Source organism: Emys orbicularis, chromosome 12 (assembly GCF_028017835.1).
Source record: "Emys orbicularis isolate rEmyOrb1 chromosome 12, rEmyOrb1.hap1, whole genome shotgun sequence".
Lineage (NCBI taxonomy): Eukaryota > Metazoa > Chordata > Testudines > Emydidae > Emys > Emys orbicularis.
Genome location: NC_088694.1, coordinates 26,658,769 through 26,681,118, shown reverse-complemented (window position 1 = coordinate 26,681,118; position 22,350 = coordinate 26,658,769). Strand labels below are relative to the sequence as shown.

The 22,350-nt window shown below is 38.9% G+C and overlaps 1 protein-coding gene across 1 annotated transcript in view; it reads left to right on the top strand.

Moving 5' to 3' along the window:
- The window catches only part of ITCH (itchy E3 ubiquitin protein ligase), a 108,605-nt gene that overhangs the window by 46,246 nt on the left and 40,009 nt on the right, over positions 1–22,350 (top strand). The window contains exons 3-7 of the mRNA XM_065414934.1: positions 379–520; positions 9,119–9,243; positions 10,823–10,960; positions 16,813–16,855; positions 21,258–21,427. Coding sequence (XP_065271006.1) covers positions 379–520; positions 9,119–9,243; positions 10,823–10,960; positions 16,813–16,855; positions 21,258–21,427 — 618 coding nt within the window. The remainder of the gene's footprint in view (positions 1–378; positions 521–9,118; positions 9,244–10,822; positions 10,961–16,812; positions 16,856–21,257; positions 21,428–22,350) is intronic.

Sequence of the window (22,350 nt, the reverse complement as noted above, 5' to 3'; positions counted from 1 at the left end):
CAGCTAGTGTTGGAGCACTGAACTTTCTGCTCTCAGACCAGCTGAATTCTTCAAATCCAGTGTCTGCATCAAATTCTTCTTTGATTTGAAATCACAGTGCACAAAAGTGTGATATGTCATAATAGTGAATCTAGTTCAAGGTAAAGATAATTCTTGTGCAGTAGTCTTGTGGGGTTTATTTTATTTGAGCTGTATTACATGTCAATGCATTTTAGGTTATTACAGCCATAGCTACTTTCTATACTAAGGAGAACATGTTGTATGCATTTTTAACAAATTAGTTTGTTACAGGAATGCAGCTAGTTTTCAAAGTGCATTTTTAACTGATAGGTTATTGAATAGAATAAAATATTAATTGTTTTCCCCCTTTTTTAACAGTTATCTCAGCAAAATTAAAAGAAAATAAAAATAAATGGTTTGGACCTAGCCCTTATGTGGAAGTCTCAGTAGATGGACAGTCAAAGAAGACAGAAAAATGCAACAATACAAATAGTCCGAAGTGGAAGCAATACCTTACAGTGTAGGTTTGGAGCTGTTTTTGCTTTATAGATCAATATATGAAATTTAGTAATTGTTACGTTATAGGCGATTAATGTCAAGAATCATTTCTAAACTGCGCTCTGTGTTGTAACAACACAATATGACAAAACTAGTGTTTTTTCATATTAAAGAAAAAGGTGGTACTGTAATACGGCTGCTATAGTATGGAGCATTTATGTAAATGCTGTGTGTTAACTTATGTGGCATGGAAGGGATGCAGTGTTAACACAGAAATATATTCCATATTAGCACACATGATATGCAAATAAAGCTGCTTTTTGACATGAAAAGTAAGGAAAATCTGTGATAGAGCTGACACTATCCCATGCTCACTTGTTCAGTACATATTTACCGGGCGTGTGGGGGTTGTCATCTCAAAATTCTGGACTCTGGTTTCAAGACACAGCTATTCATTGTGTCATATTATTAGTTATATAGCAGGTTATATTTTAGATCATGTTTTTTGGTAACTCCTACTTGCACAGATCCAACCTCCAATGCAAGTGTGAAATTCCTTGTGTACCCGCAAAAGAGAACTTCTTTATCTTTCATGAAATCCAGTTCTCTAGAAATGCTCCAGAATGCATCATATGGAACATTGGAATCAACAGAAATTGTATGCAGCTGTTAGTATTTCTGATAGCACTTATGTTCCAGAAATATTGCATTATAAGACCCCTTTAGAGAACCTGGGAACACTCTGGTTAGTGGGAGAATATTGCATACCTGTGCCTGACTCAGGATGCAAAGTTAATTTCTTCTCTTTATTTGGTTTGTACCCCAGCACTGAAGAGCCATTCTTAAGAGAACAAGACCTGTATGTTTTATATACATTAAAACACTAAGATTGCAGGAGCCAGTTGTATAGCAGAATCTGTTTTTTGTTTTTTAATCTTGACAACCCGCTTTTTAAAATACAAGATACAAAGTATTTTCACTCTCCAGGTCTGCCACCCAACACACATCAATACATGAGCATTTTCTGCACATTGGCCCTGTTCAGTCTACATTGTATGCAGATCCACTGTACTTGAGTTGTAAACTAAGACTACTGGTAGAGCCGGGAAGAGAATAAATAATCTGTTTTGTGGAAGTTGTTGATATTTCAGAGTTTGGTTTCGTTCCAATTTGGAATGAAAACCAAAAATCTCTAAATTATCTGTGAAAGGAAATGGAGCCCTGAGCAGTCTGCTTGGTGGGCTGTCCCAGAGCTGTGGACCCTGGAAACCCTGGGGTTCCCAATTCTCTGGTAGTCCACCTGGTGGGCTGCCCCAAAGCTGTGGTCTCTGGGAGCCTGGGCTGCTGAGGACCTGGGTGTTGGTGCTTCCAGGATGTTGGGCCCCCACAAGGCAGGCTGCCAAGGAACCAGGCAGGCAACTTTGCAGGAAACCAGACCGTTTTCTTTCCATAATTCTGCTGGATCCTGTCAGAATTTTGTCAAAATCAAACAGTCTTTGTGAAACATTTAGATTACAATGAATTGACAAATACTGATGAAAAGGTGTTTTTCTGGTCAGCTCTAGCTACCAGTTTGCTGTGGTAGCCACAAATGACTTTTTTTCTCCTTGGACGTTCTAAAACTAATAGAAATGTATGCAGTTTAATTGTTCCTATTGTTTTCTTCCATGATACCTTAGGGGAGAAAAGAGCCCAAAATAAGCTGATAGTATTTTAATGTCACTTAACCCTTCCTCTAAAGATCTTCTGTGCTGCTGTCATTTCAATAGAATGTGATTGGAATCAGTAAAAAGTTAAGGCATGACCACATGAGCTGGAATTTATATTGAGGTGTTCATAGTGTTGTAAAGACCTATAAAAAGAGCATGTCCCTTCCTCTAAGAAATTAGTCTACGTCAGACCAATAACACAGCAAAAATGACATCAGGCAGTAGTGGGCAGAAAGGACAACGAAAAACGATGTTAGACTGCAGGAAGTATAAGGAAGTGAATACTGCTTTGCCGGGGTAGCCTACCTCTTTTTTTTTTTTTTTTTCCCTCGCTCCGCCCACAGAGATTAGTGAATGAAAAGTTAACTTGAAAGGAGACATTTGGAGGAGAGCAGAGTTGCTTGAATAAATAATATCCCCTCTTTTGTAAAGCATTTTGAGAATTACTTATGAAAAGTGCTATATAACAGCTAGGTATTAGTCTTACATAATGTAACAGAGAATGTTCCAGATCTAGGTGGCAATGTGAAGAAAAAAACGTAAGTGGGAGGAAGAGAAAGAGAACAGAGGCTTAGGCAGAGTGTAGGACATAATCAGATTATGTGGAAATAGCATTTGAGATTCCGAAGCCACATTAGCACTGTGATATTAGTGGTATTATAGGTGTTATCTATACCAGCAAATATAGGACCCATAATTCAGCAATGTAGGAGGTTGCAGAGCAGGTTAGAGGATATGATGGTAAAATTTTATTTAGGCTGGAAACACTTTATACAGTGCCTAGCAATATCAGTTGGGGCTTCTGTGCTACCATACTGCAAATACATAAAAATAGCCAAGTTCTCTCTACACGTCAGCCTCCACCATTGCCGATGCTGGTAGAGGAGCCTTGGTGAAGAATTCTGGGTCTTAATTTTCTTATGGTAGACAATGCCTGAAGAAGACAGGTAGCATAGTAGAGCCTTGCTGGAGAAGAGAAGACTGAACGTGAAGTGGAACAAAGTATAAACAATTGATGGAATTAAGGGGGAGGGGGGATGAGTAGCAGGATAGGTAGACCTTATTTATTTTATAGCAGTGGTGTTTTTTTAATGGACTGGACAGGATAGGTGAGTACCAGGAAGATGAGTGTAGTAGTCAGGATTCACATGTGGGTTTTAGCAGTAGAAACAATGTCAAAGTATTTTACAAAGGTTAGGAGGAAAAAGTGTGGAATGTGACAGAACGATGCCGAAAAAATCAGGCCTCTAACGCACACACCCTCACAAAGGGAATTCTCCCTCCTTATGAGAGGAAGGCCAGCTTCCTCCCATAAGGAAGTTGTGGAGAGTTAGAGAATCAAGTATTAAAATATATATGTAGGCAAAACCCCCAAGCAGACTCTTTCAGGTATGGGTATACAGAGTTTGGTAAATTAAACTTAAAGGTCTACAGATGCCCTAGTCAAGCTATAGCTTCCACATATCCCTCTGAGAAAGTAACAGTGGGATAGGGATTTCCTCCCACTCGTAAAAGACTGGGAAAGTATCAAGTTGTCATTCTCAGTTGCTGTGGGTTACCATGCCCTAATGTCCAGGTTATTGTTCCTAGATTCTGTAGCAGGTTACAGTGCCTCTCCACTTCCTCCCCTCTAGCAAGTGGCTTTGGAGGGTAGAGAGGGATAGCAACACAAATGGGAAAGAACCAGCAGGCAGTAAGGGTCTCTTGACCCATTCTTTATTTATCTCTGTCCTCTCTTTCCCCCCATCCCTCCCACCTCCATTCATAAGGACAGAAGGTTCCTTAGCGTGCACCAGTCAAAATTTATCCTGGTGTCACTACTTGAGATAAATGTGCCTATTTTTCTGGTGGTCAGGGACTCATAGTTTCTAACTGGAAGAGATTTTTATCTGAAAGAGTGGCCACCTAACTATATCGACCTTCACAGGTAGCCAAGTAAAGGCAGGCATAATTTTCATGATTGAAAGAGGGGACTGAGACGATCAGGGGACATTAGGTAACAATATTAAATACATAAATATAACGTTGGTGGACAGTATTCAAGTAGGGCCCCTCTCAACCTATTTAAAAAAAAAGAAAAAAATGACATGGCCTAAGGGCTTCTCCCTGAGTTAGAGGGAGGAGTAGGGGCATGCAGATAGCCTTCCTTGTTATCCTATTAATGGAATTAATAGAATCAGGCCCCCTACAGAGGAAACAAGGCCTTTATTCCAAACTGGGCCTAGTCTCCTTCCCTACCTCCTCCCCCCATCTCCCCAAAACTAAAAAATTTCAGAAGGCCACAGAACAGTTTTTGACCCTAAATATCTCAATAGATCAAGGAAGAAATCAAAATTCAATATGGAGACCTTGAAATCCGTATTGGCCACCATCAGCAAAGGGAACTTCATGAAGAATGCCTCTCTCATAGCTCAATTACAGTTTCACAGAGGAACCTATGTTTTGTTTTTGAAGCACAACACTACTAGTACAGGTCCTTGTCCTTTGGTTTAGCAACAGCCCAGAAGTATGTTTACCTCACATGTTTACAAAAGTGCTGGTAGTGTTAATAGCAGCTCTCAGCCAGGAGAGGATCCATTTAAATGTCTTCCTCTTCCTGGACAAATTCTTTATCTGAGCCTTATCCAAAACTAGGGTTATGGATAGCACCACCCTGACAATAAGGATGCTGCAGACTGAGTCAGTTAACATAGTCTCAGCAGATTCCCCATCATAGAGTGGAGACAGACAATGTCCTCCACAAAGTTTTTGTGTTGCGGGAAAGATGGGAGAAGCTGAGGAGTCTTATCAAAACCATCAACCACTCAAGGGATGTATCCATTCGTACACTTCAATGGTTTCTTGAAAAGACATTCTTAGTGGGCCAGTGCTCACATGAGGCCACTACAGAGCTTCCTCTTATATCTCCCTGAACTATCTCTTACCTTCACTGAGGGATGTCTCTCTCTCTCTCCAGCGGGATTTGCAGGTAATTCAGATGGTGAATGAGTCCAAGCAAATTCAAGTTGGGCTTCCCAATAGGACAGTTACCACCACAGATGCAGGCCTGCAGAGATGGGGTGTCATGTGAGATCAAGAAATGTGGTCCAAGTAAAAGAATGTGCACAGTATAAACTGGTGAAAGCTCATGGCAATCCAATATGGTGTCAGATCTCTGCTCCCATATCTGAACTCCCTCCTGTGCTCATCATAACAGGCAATACCTCAGCCATTCATACATCAACAGATATAGCAGAACAAGGACTACTGCCGGTCAAAGAGAAGCTTATCTCTTGATGACTTGGAGAGGAGAGAATCTGCAGCCAATTCATTCCCTTCTCATCCAAGGGAAAAAGAATCATATGGCCAACTGGCTCAGCATGCAGAAATTAGATAATTTAGAATTGGACGTATACCCAGAGGCATTTCATCTCCTGGTGAAAGAATTTGGTCTTCTAGCAACAGATCTGTTTGCCTCCCACTTAAATCACAAGGTTTCTGTGTCTTCTCTTCTTGGCCTCCCCTCCCCTCTCCTGATCGTCTGTAGCATTTTTGTGAGATGCAGCACTGGTAGTTCTGATAGCCCTGTATGGGGCAAGGAGGCTTTGGTTCTCAGACCTCCTCAACATGGCATGGAAACCTCCCATACTCTTTCCATCTGGATGGGATCTGATATTACAAGGGCCAATCATGTATCTGAATCCAGACAGTCTAAGCCTAGCTGCCTGGCTCTTGAATGGAGATTCTTAAGTCAGAAAGGTTGTGCATGACAGGTAAAATGCACACTTTTATTTTCCAGAAAGAAATCTAACTCAATGAATTCAAGAGCATGGTTGAGCTCTATCCCTTGCTGCCAGGACAAGGGGTCTCACCCCTACATGATGTGTCTCCATCGATTCTCTTCAGGGTGGACTTAGGTTAGGCCTTGCAGTTCCGAAATTCAAACCTCAAGGTGCTGCTTTGTCTAGCATCCTTAGTGCAGTAGGCAGGTAGTAGATTTCATCTTACCCAGGTGCCCAAACTTTTTTTTTTATTTGAGAGCAGCATCTCTTCTACATCCTCTTGAAGAGGAGCACAGAGTTATTTCATGGGATTTTAACCTGGTTCTCAGTGCCAATTGAGGCCCTCCATTTGAGCCACTCATGAAGGTGTCTCATTACTTTCTAGCCATTAAGGTAGCCTTTTTGATAGCAACCATGTCAGTTCACGGGGTACCTGAGTTGGGAGTTCTTTTCCTGGAAACTCAATACTGCGCCTTCCATAAAGATAAAGTAGTACTCAGAACTGACCCTGCCCTTTATTCCCAAAGAGTGATTCCAGGGTCATAAAACACAAGAAATTCTCCTTCCATCCTTCTGCCCAGCTCCATCTCACCCCAAAGAGAAACTGTGGTATACTTTGAGAACTCTGCGGATGTTCCAAGTAACATATCCACTGCACAGCTCAGTTCAGCAAGGCAAATGCTTTTGTTTATTGCTTTATCATCTGGTGTCAAAAGGGAAAGGCGGCTTCAAAATCTTTCATTTCCAGGTGGCTAAACTATTGTATATCAGAAGCACGCAGAGCAAAAAGCATAACTCCATCTTCCAAAACCAGAGCTCACTCCCTCATAGCTATGGCAAGTTTATGGTCAAAAAGATCATATGCCTCATATGAGGAAATCTGTAAAGCAGCCAGCTGCTCATCTGTTCATACCTTCTCCAAATTCTACAAGCTGGAAATCCAGTTATCGTCTGATGCTGCCTTTTGGTAGACGGGTGCTCCTTGCTGTAATATCCCAGTGACTGTTAGGAAAGGGTTACCCTCTTTGACATCACATAACTGATGTGTTTATATGTATGTGTTACATACATACATATAACACATGTATATCGTTCCTCCCTCCTCAGCCTGAGTGGACGCTACTATGAAAATCCCAGTGTCGTAGATCTTTAGATTTCACTACAAATAAGCATAGAAAAATGTATCCATGCCTTACCTGAAAATTTCCTTTCTTAAAATAATGAGGTCCACAGATTAAACCCACCCTGAATGGGCAGTAAATTGAGGAAAGATATGGGATTATTAATTGGCACTCAACTTTGTTATTCATTGATCTGTGGGAAGATTGTTCTATTTAATCTTAATGCTTAATTTTCCTTTCTGATATAGAGTGGTTAGACATTTCCTAGGCTTATAGAAGTGTCTCAGCTGGCAGTTTCACAGAGATAGTCACATCTCCCCTGCCATTGATTGAGAGGTTTGTTCTGCCTCCAGGGCTGCATAGAGCAAAGACCCCAAATGTCATGGATCTGTGGACCTCATTACTCCAAGAAAGGAAATATATGGTAAGGCACAGATAAATTTTCCTATTGGCAGCACATTGTGAGAGAAACTTGCATTGCCACTGTCGGTGCTGCACCTGTTCTGTGGTAAACTTTTGTCTCCAGCGTTGTTAATCTAGCACTTTTCATGAACCACTAGAATTATTCAGTTTTTGTGTAAGCTTTAAAAAGTGGATTTCCTTTGTTTTGCTCTAAACAGGCTTTTGGGGAGGGTGAGGGGAACAGGTGAGAGTGAACAGGTAAATTGCTCGCTACATTCTATGATTGCATTCAAGTTGCTTTAGACATCATGGTAGATTCTGTAGTGACCATTTATATTCTACAGGGGGAATTACTTGGGGCTAGTCTACACTACCCGCCCGGATCGGCGGGTAGGGATTGATTTATCGCGTCTCATCTAGACAGATAAATCGATCCCCGAATCGACGCGCTTACTCCCAGCTCGTCAGGAGGAGTAAGCACCGTCGACGGGGGAGCCGCGGCAGTCGATTTGCCGCCGTCCTCACAGCGGGGTAAGTCGAATAGGATACGTCGAATTCAGCTACGCTATTAGCGTAGCTGAATTTGCGTATCTTAAATCGACACCCCCCCTCCCCCTTAGTGTAGACCTAGCCTTAGGGACTAAACTTGAGACCCATACTCCAAGGCCAACAAGAGTTTAGAATGCTGTGAAAGCAATACATTCACTCCGCTTCTGGGAGTTTTGGGGAAGTGCATTTAGGGTTACTTGTATAGCACTGTCATATCAAAGAGAAGACCCCGTTCATGAAGGTGCCCACTATTACTCAGAAAGGGATTCTCTTGGTAACTTTATTTCATTTTGTAGTCAAAAGCATGGTAGTGCAAAATACTATATCAGTTTATGACAACCACTTTTCATACAGTCCCAGTTCCTTTCACTTTCATCACAGCAGTGTGGACTAAATATGTGACAATTTAGACCTTTGCATTTTCACAGCAGTGCACATTGGGACATAATCACTTGAAATCTAGTCAACTTTTCAAAATATTAAAAGTAGTTTTGAGTACTAAGAGTCTCCTGCAGGCCCCTTGCCAATGTTAGTGTTTTACAAGGGCTTTGTTCTCTGAAAAAATATTCTCTCCCCTCTTGCTATATGAAAAGTTCACACAGGACCATGCAAGGTAATCAGTAAAACTGAACCTACATGAAGTTTTAAAAAAAAAAAGTGAAATAAAAGAAATATTTTTCTCTAATATTTTGGTTATAGCAATTTTAGGTGTTAATTGTAATAGTTAATAGTCAGTTTTCACACAAGCATGATTAAGTTGATGCTATGCCTCCTATACTCAGAAACAATCTCAACTTTCTGACCCAAGCATGAACAGTTTTAGTAACCATTTTGACTTCTCTTTATCTTTGGTATCTTGCTTTCCCGTCATCCACATAACAAGAAAATTAATGCATTTTAAGCTGTTATAATGTTTATTAATCTTTGAAGTTTGGTGTATCAGTTAAATATTACCAATTTTATTTTCAATAAGCTTTGTTTTTTAAATGAAGGCTGATGTGTATCACAGTTTAGTTGTGATGCTTTTCCCAGTGTTCACCATTGTCCTGCTCTCTGTATGTTTTTTTTTTCCCAACAGAATTGTCACTCCTGTCAGTAAATTAAACTTTCGAGTCTGGAGCCATCAGACATTAAAGTCTGATATTCTACTGGGTAGTGCTACTCTGGAGATTCATGAGACATTGAAATCAAACAATATGAAACGTAAGTATGTAACTAAAAAAAAATTACCTTATTTGTATGAAATTTGCCAGACTTGCATTATTCAAGTTCAAGTTGCTGTGTTTAACCCTTTCAGGTGTTCCAAACAAACAATAATGTCACAATTTAAACAATATATCTAAAGTATAATTGCTCTTTTTTGTCTACTGATGGTATTTAAGAGCTTTCTCTTGAAGTTTATTTCATTCTGGCTCATCATGCAGTGTAGTCTTACTTATAATACACTGTTTTTATAGTGATATTACGAACATGGTATTTTACACCTCATTGGTGTGGAGTAAGAGGTGGAATGTGGGAGTGAAAAATCAAACTGAAGATTAGATTAAAAAAAAAAAAAAAAAAGCCACGGAAGATAATTATTTTAAAGTTAAACACTGTCTGAGTTGTGTTCCTGGCACCAGACACATAAATATGCATGTGAAGGGTGTTTTTGCTTGCTTGCTTAAATTGGTGAGATGCTATATCATTTCACAAGACTCAAATATCTTATGTAGCTGAATATGTGCACCTTCCACATTGTTTGGAAAGAGAAGCACATTGAATACTGTGTTACAGAAACCCTCCTCAGAGAATCCACATTACTATTGCACATACCTTTGCATTGGCTTCATTTTGTTCTGGCCTTCCAAAGAATAGTTTGTTTTGGTTCTTTCAACTGTCTATACTGTAATTGCAGGACTTATTGGTATCCATGTAACAGTGCAGAACAGGCCAGTGCCCTGACAGGTGTGTTATTCCACAGCTAAAGTTGGAAGAAAGTTAACCTAGAGACTCTTGCTGTGTTTAACATCAGATATTCTGTTGTGATAATTGCAAAGATATTTATCCGGAACTGTGTTCCATTGTGACTAGATGCAGTGGCTTAGCCTGTAAAAGTAAATTCCCTTCCTTCTGTAGATGCAAGAGAGAAAAGCTTCATGTTTTTAAATGTAAATTTTTTCAATGACTGGATAAATATTCTTGTCTGTATATAAAACTTGTATATGCACTCCATGAGGAATATTATGAATTCTGGTTCTTAAAGGTGTTTTGGAGGTCAGCTCTGAGAGGTGTGGTCCAGTAGTCTAAACACAAAACAGCCAGAAACTCCAGAATTCTGACCCCTGTTCTAATACTGGCTCTCTCTGTGTTCAAGCCACTTCACTGTTCTGCTTCAGTCTCCTCATCTTTAAAGGAATAATACCTATTTACAGGAGGTTTGGGAGGACTGTTTGCAAAAAGCATGAATATTAACATTATTCCTGTGGGGATTCAGAGCTATTCTATTTATTATCCTTTCCTGTAGATTTATAATAATTTCTTTAATAAAATGTAATACACCGCTACCTCGATATAACGCAACCCGATATAACATGAATTCGGATATAACGCGGTAAAGCAGTGCTCCAGGAGGGGGCGGGGCTGCACACTCTGGTGGATCAAAGCAAGTTCAATATGACGCAGTTTTACCTATAACGTGGTAAGATTTTTTTGGCTCCCGAGGACAGCGTTATATCGAGGTAGAGGTATAATATGTTAACATAAAGGGAAGCTTCTAATTTTTCTGTACTTTCTTTTCTAGTGGAGCAGGTGGTTGTGACATTGCAGCTTGTCGGTGACCGAGAACCAGCAGAGGTGATAGGAGACTTGTCTGTTTGTCTGGATGGGATGCAGGTAGATCCTGAGCTCCTAACTAATGGTGATGCCACAAGTATAAGAAGTGAGTGTTTGTTCAAGTAAATAGGGTATGTAGTCTCTGCTTATCTAAAGCTGTTTACTGGAAGATAGTACAACATTTTATTTATAATAATTACTTACAGCGCTTATATTGCACTCGTGTAAAGACTGAACTCTTCCATTAACCTTTCTGTTTCTTTTGAAGTTTGAATTTGATCCATAAAATAATTGAATAAAAGGAGTGATGGGACTTCAAAATATTTTATTTCAAGATTCATTCCAATGTTCAGTCTGACTTTCCTTTCTTTGTGTCATCTGTTTCATCCAGTTTTCTGAATTCTTTGTTCTTTGTTTCATTTTTTAAAGCTGAACAGATTATTACAGACTCATAGCCAAGTGTGCTAGTTACTTTATTATGCAGCTAGTGTCTGCATGTTTATAGAATATCATTAAATGGAATGTTTTTTTCCTAGGTACTAACCATTTAGGCACTTTGGGTTTCTTATTTCCTCCCAAAGCTTTTTATTTATGTGTAGATTATAAAGTCAGCTGTTTGGGTGTCTGGAGTTGCCCTCTTCTTGTCATTTAACTGTATTTTATCCATGTCTGTCTTTCCCTATGGTTCTCTTTTTTTTTTATTTTTTTTTTTAATGGGTCTCAAAGAATGAGCAGCTGACACAGTACTTTGAGTTGGAGCTTGCTGTGTACTGCATAGAGACTTCAGATGGACTCTGCCCTCAGCATCTGATAACAATCTGCAGTTTAACTGCATTAACCATGACTTTTTTTAAACTCTGCTCTTTGAACTAACAGCATATTCCCGTATTCAGATGAGCACTTTCAAGTATGCTCTTTCTACCAGAACATAATCTAGAAGCTTGAATAGTGATATCAGTGTAGCAATATTCAGACTATGACCTAAACTGCCTTAATGTAATTCTGAGGAGACACCACTGTGGGCAGTAGTCACACATCTTGAATTTTCACAGTCCCATTTTTGAAAGTGCTTTTACATAGTTCGCTCAGCTCTTCAAGAAGGAGCCCCAAATATATTATAATGAAGGTTTTGCAGATCTTTTGGTCCCTACCTCTAACACAAGGCCACCTCCATGTGTTTTACTTTCATCCTAAATTCTGTGTGTTTGTTCAGTACATAGTACCCTGGAGTCCTGGTCCAGGACTGGGGCTCCTAGATATTAGTGCAGTACCAATAATACTGGGCACCTGTTTTCTGGACCATGCTACCTTATCTCACAATCCCAAACGACCTTCCATGATGTCAAAATACGCCTATCCAGCTGTCAAAATCGCCAGCTTTCCTAACTGACATAGTCTTCAACGTAGTTGTACATCATCAATACGTAAATCTGTGGCATTTACAAATAGAGGAGTAATGCAAAATAATCTGAATTTAATAGCAAAATAAAAGGAATACTGTAATGACTGAATTATTCACTTTCATATTTAATTTCTAATCATACTTTTTCTTTTAATTTACCTAAAGGGTATACAGTGCTGCAGAACACAGGGTGTGGCCTTTTGGATTCTGCAGACAGAGACAACTTTTAAATATTTATATAATTGTACCTTAGTTATTGTAGTCTTGTTTAAAAGTCTTTCAGTTTCTAAGGGCTTGTCTACACCATGGGGTAATGCTGACTACAGGGGTATGATTTCTAAAGCATACTAACATACTGGGTATTAATTGGTCTGCGTAGACCTTGCTGGTTTCAAACAGTACGATGTTAAAGAGCACTAGAGAACCTTTAGTGGACACCAGTAGGGTCTATGTGGATCAATTAATGTGCAGTAAATTGCGCTTTAGAAATCATAACCCCATAGTCTGCCTTACCCCACCGTGTAGACAAGCCCTAAATCAAATAGAGTACTTCAAAATAAAGTCACTGATTATTCAAAACGAGCTGCTGTTAATGAAGGATCTATAATATTTAATGCTTTACTGCTTGCTAAAAAGCCAGAAGAGGGAGCACAAATTGCATTCCCAATGTTTTGTTGACCTCTTCAGTGGCAAATAGCTTAATACAATATTTTTAAGATTAAAAACCTTGAAGAATAAGAGCAGCATTTGCAGTTACACTAGAATAAAAATAAGGGTTCTCAGCACTGATGGTTGAGAGCATAAGATAAAAATTTCTTCTGTAAAGCAGGAATAGGGGCATTATGAAAGGTTTACCCTTTCCTCAGAAGAGTTCAATATTGGCTGCTGTCGGAGATGATGCACCAGACTAGGTGGATCATTGGCAATTGCAAGTATGGCAATTCATATGATGCTGTTACTGCAAAACCAAAAGGAGGTGAACAATAAATGTCATATTAATTTCAAGTATCATTTAAATATCATAAGAAATCCAAGAGAGAACTAGCCTTTTACGTTTACTTACTACTTCTGAAGACTTCTGTGCTCAAACCTGACTCCCTGGTCACAAGTGAAAATAAGTTTGTTTTTTTGGTATCATCCCTCCCCCTATTTATCATGTTATCACATACCTTGCCCTGGTGGGAATTTCTTCTAAAGAAAGGACAAGGACTGGAATTGCATGGGATTTGCAGTGCATGGTTTAGGTATGTTGATAGAATTAGGCAGGAAAACTTGCACAGCCTCTTTGTATACTACATTTGGTTTGAGCTTGTGCTTCTAGTTTCTCCCTTTCCTGAGCACTAAATTCACTCACTAAGTTAAAAAAAAATGTATGTTTGTAAATGGAAAGAGGAAAAATTAGGTAGGGAAATGAATTTTTATTTTCAGACTCCTAGGAACAACATCAGAAACAGCATAAAGCCTGAAGTACCAGCATAAATGACTAAGCTTGATACTGGGCAACTATGAAGTAAAATGTTCAAAAATTTTACCTGTGCTGCCAACACTGGTATTTAATATGTTTTAAGAGTTGGAGGTTAGCAGAATTTTTGATGCTTTTTTTAAAATGTGGTCTGCCCTAATAAGACTCTGTAAAATGACACCACCTTACTCTGCAGATCTACTTCCTATGTGTATTTAGATTCAGATCTTCTCACTTTTGTGATGAAATAAATTCTCTATTTTTTTTACTCCTTTAATCCTACAGAACCTAAACAGCTACTATTAAGTGAGCTGGAATCTCTTCCATCTTATGCTTCATCAGTGGAACTGTTAAGTTCCAAACAGTTACACCAATGTCAGCAGTAAAATGGACTGCACAAGTGTTAAATTTTATTGCTATATAAGCTGGATAGCCCAGGCTCAGTTTGCAGGGCTAGCGGTCAAAAAAAAAAAAATCATTATACTTTTTAAGTGGAGCATGTTTGTTACAGTAAGTAAACATGAAGCCCATGATACCACTTGAGTCCTTTATCAGAGTTAGGTCTTCACTGTACAAACATTATCTGTATCATGGCATGGGAGTAGATCTGCCCAAACAGTCTTCTAATGTCAAGTCCACCTTGATTAACTTGGTGACTCTAAACTCTTTATATAGGGCTGTATAAAACTATGACTTAGCTGGCTCATTCTACCAAAGTAATGAGACTAATGATGAGTTCTTAATTCTGAAAGAGATTTCTGCTTTCCTAAGAAAAGTTAGAGACTAGATTTAGAACAGTGAAGACAAGAGGAAACAGTAGGTCTCAACACTTCTTGAGATTTCATGCATGCCTTTTCCTAACTCAGCAAAAAATACATTTAAAAATAGGTGCTATTGACATTAATTTTCCTCCTTGTTTTTGGCAGCTATTCCTTCCGGTTATTGCTCCTTACTCGCTTGTGCTCTTCTTCACAGCTGTACCTTGGTCATGTGTGAAATGGATTAATTGAAATGGATTCCTTGATAGGGAATCTTCATTATAGTTTTCATTTAGGTTCCTTTTTTCTTCAAATTAGAGTAAACAAACTTTGCTTTGATATTCTTCATAGAGACAATGCATTAACTATTCAATCTTTTTAGACAAGTCAAGCATAAAATCAAGGATTCTTTCCAGTGTTTTAGAAAGTCACCTCATGTTATTGGCAGACTTCAGCTATCCTATTCTTAAAGGCTTGCTGGGAGGAGAAAGAAGGAAACAAATATCTAACGTGCTTTACTATGCTTAAAGAATCTCATTAAGCAATCAAGACCTCGAACTTAAAAAAAAAAATGTTTTATAAATGAAAATGCATAGTATCTTTGTCTTCTACTTACTGTTGTAACCCAGGTTTACAGACTGTGGTGCTCTGTCCCCCTCTAGTAGCTGGACCATGCATATAGATTTTTTGAATGCACTAAAGGTTTTGAGCTAACAGACCCAGGTCTTTTATCTCAGGCAGTGGAGGCTCAGATCCCAGGTTTGACTTTCCACCCACTCCCCATAGGCATCAAGATACACTATTATTTTGGATCTTTCCTTGAATAAAAGCTCTCCCCTCTACTGATCCTGCAAGAAAAATAGTCGTCCTCTGCTTATCTCCCAATCCATAGACCTACAGGTGACTTAAGAAGTTACACATTCAGTGTTATAACTTCACTGCAGGATCAAATAGGAAGAGCCAGGCTGTAGAGGAGCAAACATTTGTTTAAAATACAGATATTATTGGAAACTAACAAGATAAAAACAAAAATATGAAGGGCTATTTTTTGAGGGGGGGGGGAGGGAAGTAACCAATACATTCTTATTATGCACTCTAAGGGAATAGATATATATGTAGTTGTGGGAAGTACTTGCAATATTCTATATATAAAGTCATGGTTTTTCTGTTCTTGGAATTACAATTGCTTGCTTGCTTGATCTGATTTAAATTAATATATTACCTTACATATGTGCTTATTTCTACCTAGATTTTTTTTTATATATACTGTCCCCATCATAGTGATATCTGAGCATCTGGGTAACTTCATATTCCTCTGTAGAAACCAGACATAGGCTAATGTGCAATTCATAGAATCATAGAATATCAGGGTTGGAAGGGATCTCAGGAGGTCATCTAGTCCAACCCCCTGCTCAAAGCAGGACCAATCCCCCTAAATCATCCCAGCCAGGGCTTTGTCAAGCCTGACCATAAAAACCTCTAAGGAAGGAGATTCCACCACCTCCCTAGGTAACCCATTCCAGTGCTTCACCCTCTTAATTAAAAAGTTTTTCCTAATATCCAACCTAAACCTCCCCCAACTCACAGTACCACAAGTGCTGTGTTTTGGGGCCAGATTTGTACATGGCAGTTGAATGAGGAGCTACAAGGAACTCTGGAGTTTAGGCTGATATGCTACAGTTCTGTTTGAGGCCACCAGGAACTGCTGTTCTGCTTGGAGAGTAGCCAACTGCTAAAGCTTCCAACTGTTCCTCTGTTCTCTCTGAATAACCTACAGAGTGATGGGGAAAGGGCCCAGTTTAAGAGAGTACCAGAGAGCTGGCCCAGCAAAAACAACCCCACACCTGTTGTCACCAAGGGAGGAATCCATGAAGCAGAGGAAGGAAAAATTCCAGAAAGGCAGCTTTCTTTCTGCGGTCTTATCCTGCCACCTGGAGAGCAGAGAGAGAAAGACATTTTAAAATAGCTCTCTACAAGGTGGAGTTTGGCAGTGGAAGGTTGCTTGAGTCTGTCATGGGGACAGGAAACAAAAGTGATTGCTCATGATTGATGAGCTTGTGCAGTTGGCAATATCCCACAATAGCTGAATAATGTTCAGAGTCTGTGTTACACCTTTGAGGGGAAAGAATGTATTACTGCTCTTTTCTTGTGCTCCTCAGTAATAATAGCTTAAAATGTGACTGGTACATAGATTTGTGTGAAAGAAGCTTTCACAAATAGGGAGGTGCTCTTCAATTAACCTCAACATTAGAAATGAATCTGAGCATTGAAGTCTATTTTCTACCTTGAAGTCTACACTAAATAAGTTCATTGTCTTTCTTTTTCTGGTATTTAAGGTCCCACGCAGAACGATGGTTCCAGAGCAAGAAACGACACAAGGTAGGAGTTCATTTCTTGCCTGAGTTGTTCATGTGCTGCTCTTAGATTATTATAGCAGTGCAGCGTCACCATTATACTTAAGCTTGCATTATGACTTTTGTTTAAAGGTCAACCTTTCTAAGTACTCTAAAATCAGTATGCTCAGTCGGATTCCTTTGAAGTTAGGTGGACCGCGGGAGTGTGCAGGGTAAGGTTAGTAGTCCAGATTTGAGGTCATTCGAGCTAGGGGTTGCAGAGACAAATCCCCCCAAAAATAGCCATTACTCTAAAATTTTCCATTCTATGTGGGGTTTTTCAGCACAGAGCTAGAGATCAAACTGTTGATGTTATATGGGTCAGAATGGTTTGTCTGTTGAGTTTCACCCAAGGTAGTACGTGTCATCCACAAAAGCTTTGGGGGACCCAAAATGAGAATGGTATTTAAGAAAAAGTATATTTTTTCTTTGTTTGTTTTTTTTTCACCAATACAGAAAAACGGCTAGAGGGTTTCCATTTCTGCCATTTTGCATGCTTTAAAGCTCTACTCTTATAAGTGCTCTAGAATCTTAACAGTTACTTGGAGTCTGGTGGCACCTTAAAGACTAACATATTTATTTGGGCATAAGCTTTCGTGGGTAAAAACCTCACTTCTTCAGATGCATAGAGTGAAAGTTACAGATGCAGGCATGCAGGCATGCATCTGTAACTTTCACTCTATGCATCTGAAGAAGTGAGGTTTTTACCCACGAAAGCTTATGCCCAAATAAATCTGTTTAGTCTTTAAGGTGCCACCAGACTCCTTGTTGTTTTTGTAGATACAGACTAACATGGCTACCCCCTGATACTTGACAGTTACTTGGATTGCTTTAAAATTTGGTTTGTCTAACGATGTACGGTAGCATCAGACTTTTCAGCTTGGAAAAGAGACGACTAATGGGGGATATGATAGAGGTCTATAAAATCATGACTGATATAGAGAAAGTAAATAAGGAAGTGTTATTTACTCCTCCTCATAACACAAGAACTAGGGGTCACCAAATGAAATTAATAGTCAACAGGTTTAAAACAAACAAAAGAAAATATTTTTTTCACACAGTGCACAGTCAATCTGTGGAACTCCTTGCCAGAGGATGTCGTGAAGGCCAGGACTATAACAGGGTTCAAAAAAGAACTAGACAAGTTCATGGAGGATAGGTCCATCAATGGCTATTAGCCAGGATGGACAGGGATGGTGTCCCTAGCTTCTGTTTTCCAGAAGCTGGGAATGGGCAACGGCATGGATCACTTGATGATTACCTGTTCTGTTCATTCCCTCTGGAGCACCTGGCACAGGCCACTGTCGGAAGACAGGATACTGGGCTAGATGGACCTTTGGTCTGACCCAGTTTGGCCGTTCTTATTAGTGATCCAAATTTGGGTTCATTTGACCAAGAGGTTCCTGAGTTACAGGCCTCTCTTCTCCCCCCCCCCCCCCCCCAAAAAAGGAAAAAAAGAAGAAAAAAACAGGTTTCCTTCTGCTGCCTTGTACTGTTAAACTGATAAGTACTTAATGACTGAATGAATCCCAGACCTTGCTGAGATTAATGGTTGTGAGCTCACAAGGCTGTGCCTGTGTAATCGATTTGGTCAGTTCTTCCTCCTCCCAGGTCTTGGGCCGTGTCTATACACAGACCTGCTCTGGTTTAAATAAACTGGTTTAGTTAAATCAGTGCAAACCCATGGTGATATTCTTAATTTGGTTTAAAAATGTTTATTTTGGTTTAGTTTAATCCTGCTCCTTTTTGATTTAGATTAAACTGAAATAAGTGTGTCCATTGTTCCAATACAATACAGTTCTTGTAGGATGCTTTGATCTTATTGAAACAATCTCTTTCAACATCTGGGGCCAGTTCTGTGAGGACTCTGAAGACAAAGAACTGAAACTTTGAACTTGACTGTGTTCAGTAGGCAAGCTACTGCATTTTGAACCAGTTGGATGCGTAAAGGGTACTTTTTCATTCTTAGGTACCAAGGATACTTTTCATCCTGTCACATGTTGAAAGCCATCTCTGCTGCTGAGGCAATATGTTCTGTATGCCCCCAAACAGAAGGACCTCTCTGCCCTCTAGGAGCTGTTTTTCAAATATATGAACATCTAAATTACTTACACAATCTCCATACCAGCTACAATTATATGATGCTCAGAGAGGGTTTATCTTGGAACAGCTATGCGTTGCTTATATAACGAACTGATTCTAGAATGTGAGGGTAGCATAGGTGTTCTTATATATCAAATAACATCTTTATATACATCATACCCCCCCCCCCCGGCTGATTTTGATAATGTATGCAAGAGGATAAAATATAATGCTCTTGACCTTAATGTTCAAAACCCGAGTAAGATGTTCTGGGACTGAGCAAAAACTAGGCTTTAACTCTAGTAAATTTCAAATCACTGTTGATTAGCTCATGATCATATAGTCACTTACTGTTAAATTCTTTGGGGGCAATAAGGCATAGTAACTTAAATTATCATGAGCACTGTCCCTGATACAGAGCAAAAGTAGTGCTGTATATTTAGGTCAAACATGTACGTAATTGGGCTTGATTCGACATATCTGGTGAAATACAACTTCTATTCCTAGCCTCTTTCTTACTTTGGAAAAAAAAATTCCAAGTGTACAAATAGTATGTTTATTACAGAGATACTTGGTTATGATTCCCTAGATGAGATTGCAACTGGTGGTCCACTGTAAAACTTATTCTGACCCATCCACACTGATCAATGAACAATGTACCTGTACAGAATGTTATTTTCAGAAGTGTAGGGTCTGATTAGTTTATATGGCAGCAATTCTAATATCTGATACAAAAAAGGTCTTCAGTTATTGAGTCATTTATATCTGAATTATGGCTTATGTAAAAGTTTTTGAAAATTCATGATAGGCGGCAGTGAAGCCTGCAGTTAAAGTCGTCAAACATTTTCCATTACAAGTCCCTGTTTTCAGTTGCTTGTAATTTTGTCAAATTTGAATCATTCAGGCTGAAATTTTCTGTGCTTGGTTTGATGGCCAATACATCTGAAAAATGTGTGTCTTCTTAAGGTTTAACAGAGCTTTACAATTCAAACATAAAAAAGCAATGCCATATTGTTACCCGTAACAAAGAAGAGTTTCAAATTAAAGCAGCCAGTAGGAGCACATTACACATTCTTTTGAGTACTTTGTGGCTTTCTGTAATGCTTCCTCATTAATGCTTTTTCCATTCCCGATGGAAGGAGCTTCCCAAATTATTAGTACCTTGGGAATGTTCTTGTATCAGAGGGGCACACAAACACTATCTAAAAATCTGTGGCAATTCAGTTGGATTATAGAATTGTCATGTGATCCCTTTGGAAATGAAGCTCTTATTTCCTTTTCCAAACCTCGCAGCAATCCATTTTCAAGGAAATTACATTGGTATTTTAAAAGGAGTGCAGTTAGTTTAGTTTATTACAGAGGCTATATTTACAAGTAAATTTCTCTGATATAATAGAAATGTGACATTTAGTGTCAGAATTGTTTACCTAATCTTACCTTGTGATTTCCCTACTATTTAATATTGTTAAACAAGTGTTTCCAGTGTGTCTTCTCTTGAATTGCACTTAGCAACCTTAACTCTAAGTTTACAGAAGTTTTTTGTTTTGTTTTGATAAATTTAGGCACTGTGTATTAAACAATCTGAAAAATGGGGATAATGCCTGCTTTTCAGGAATGATGTTAGCTTAATTCGTTAATTTTTGTTAAGATCTTTTAGATCCTATAAAATGGCACTATAGAAGTACAAATATGGTATAAGTGTAACATGCAAATACTGAAAATAACTCTAAATTGTATTGTATTTGTACGTTCCATGTATTCATTTCCCTTTACGTAAACTCGTGTTTAATTTTTAAGTATTTCCTCTAATGTTGGATTACTTTATTAAGGTTATGCTGAAAAATCTCATCAGTGTCATAGTACAAATCTGGTATTTTTGAGAGATGTGTTCATGCTGGTATGAAAATCGTTTGATTAAAAAATAAGTTTTGAAAACAAACTGAGAATTTTATACAGATTTCCAATCCCCATCTCTTCTGCTGTTTCCAGTATTCCTATTCCATCCTTCCAAACATGGCCTCTTGCTTTTCTTCACCTCTGTTTAAACTCATCTACAAATGCTTCCTGTTAGATATATTGCAACCAACTTAAATTCTGTATAGTTGTATGTCTGGACTGTGAAGAGGTTTATTGCTATAACAAATACGTAAACATATTGTACAAAAACTATTTGTTTTGTATAATATGTTTATAACCTATAAGATTTTTCAGAATTTCCTCTATTTAAAGTCATAATAGTTAACTTTTCAGTTCTAATATCTTCTATAAATTCCTAAGAATTCTTGTTTCTATTTTCCCACACAAAGGGCTAATGCAAATGGCCTTGAAAGCTATGAGGATGCAGGATCCAGTGAAAGCAGGACTGTTAATGGCAGTGATTCGCCAGTACTCACAAATGGAGTCTTTAAACCTGCTAGGCCCCCCAGGCCCTCCCGACCACCTCCACCCACTCCTCGTAGACCCTCTTCTGCAGCTGGTATGTATTCCAGTGCCAACCATCCATTTAAAAGCTATTTATAAGATACATTCCATTTGAACAGTCATGGCCATTTCTAATATCTTTTCCTCAGATGTACTGATCCCATTTTTTTTTTTTTTTTTTTTTTTTAGCAAATCCTTCAGAAATGCTCTGCCACAGAGAAATTATCTTGCTTCCTGTCTTGGTACATTCTTTCTTAATTGCTGTTTTTATCATTAGAAATCTCTCATTTCATGTCTGTGAAAGAACAATGGCTATATTGCAACCACTAACAGAAGTGCAGAAAGCCCCGAAAGGGCCTGATTATGCAAATACTACCAAGGATAATGCTTACTACCATGACATATCCAATTGACTTTGATATGACTACACTAGGTAGTAAGCGTTGGAAGGATTGGTGTCTAAAACAGCCTTCCTGAGTAGGTAGCAGCATTGGCTCTGGTAGATTACAGTGGGTTTGTTACAAATCCAACCATCTACAGTGTTAAAAACTGTCATATAATAGCAAAAGGCTGCCAAATTCTTCATATTTTTTTGCCTTAAAATAGAGTAAATGTTTTTGTTACTTTTTATCATCTGCTAGTTGCTAACAAAAGGCCCTGACATTCAGACTTTTCTGATTACGTTTAAGTGGCCTCCTAGAGTTTCTTAGGAGACATTATCTCGAGCTGTGGACAAGTGTAGGTACATCTCTACCCTGATATAACGCGACCCAATATAACACGAATTCTGATATAACGCGGTAAAGCAGTGCTGGGGGGGGGGGGGGGGGCGGGACGGGACTGCACACTCCGGTGGATCAAAGCAAGTTCGATATAACGCGGTTTCACCTATAACGCGGTAAGATTTTTTTGGCTCCCGAGGACAGCATTGTATCGAGGTATGTATGATGTGTTACACAATCTGTATTCAGATATAGA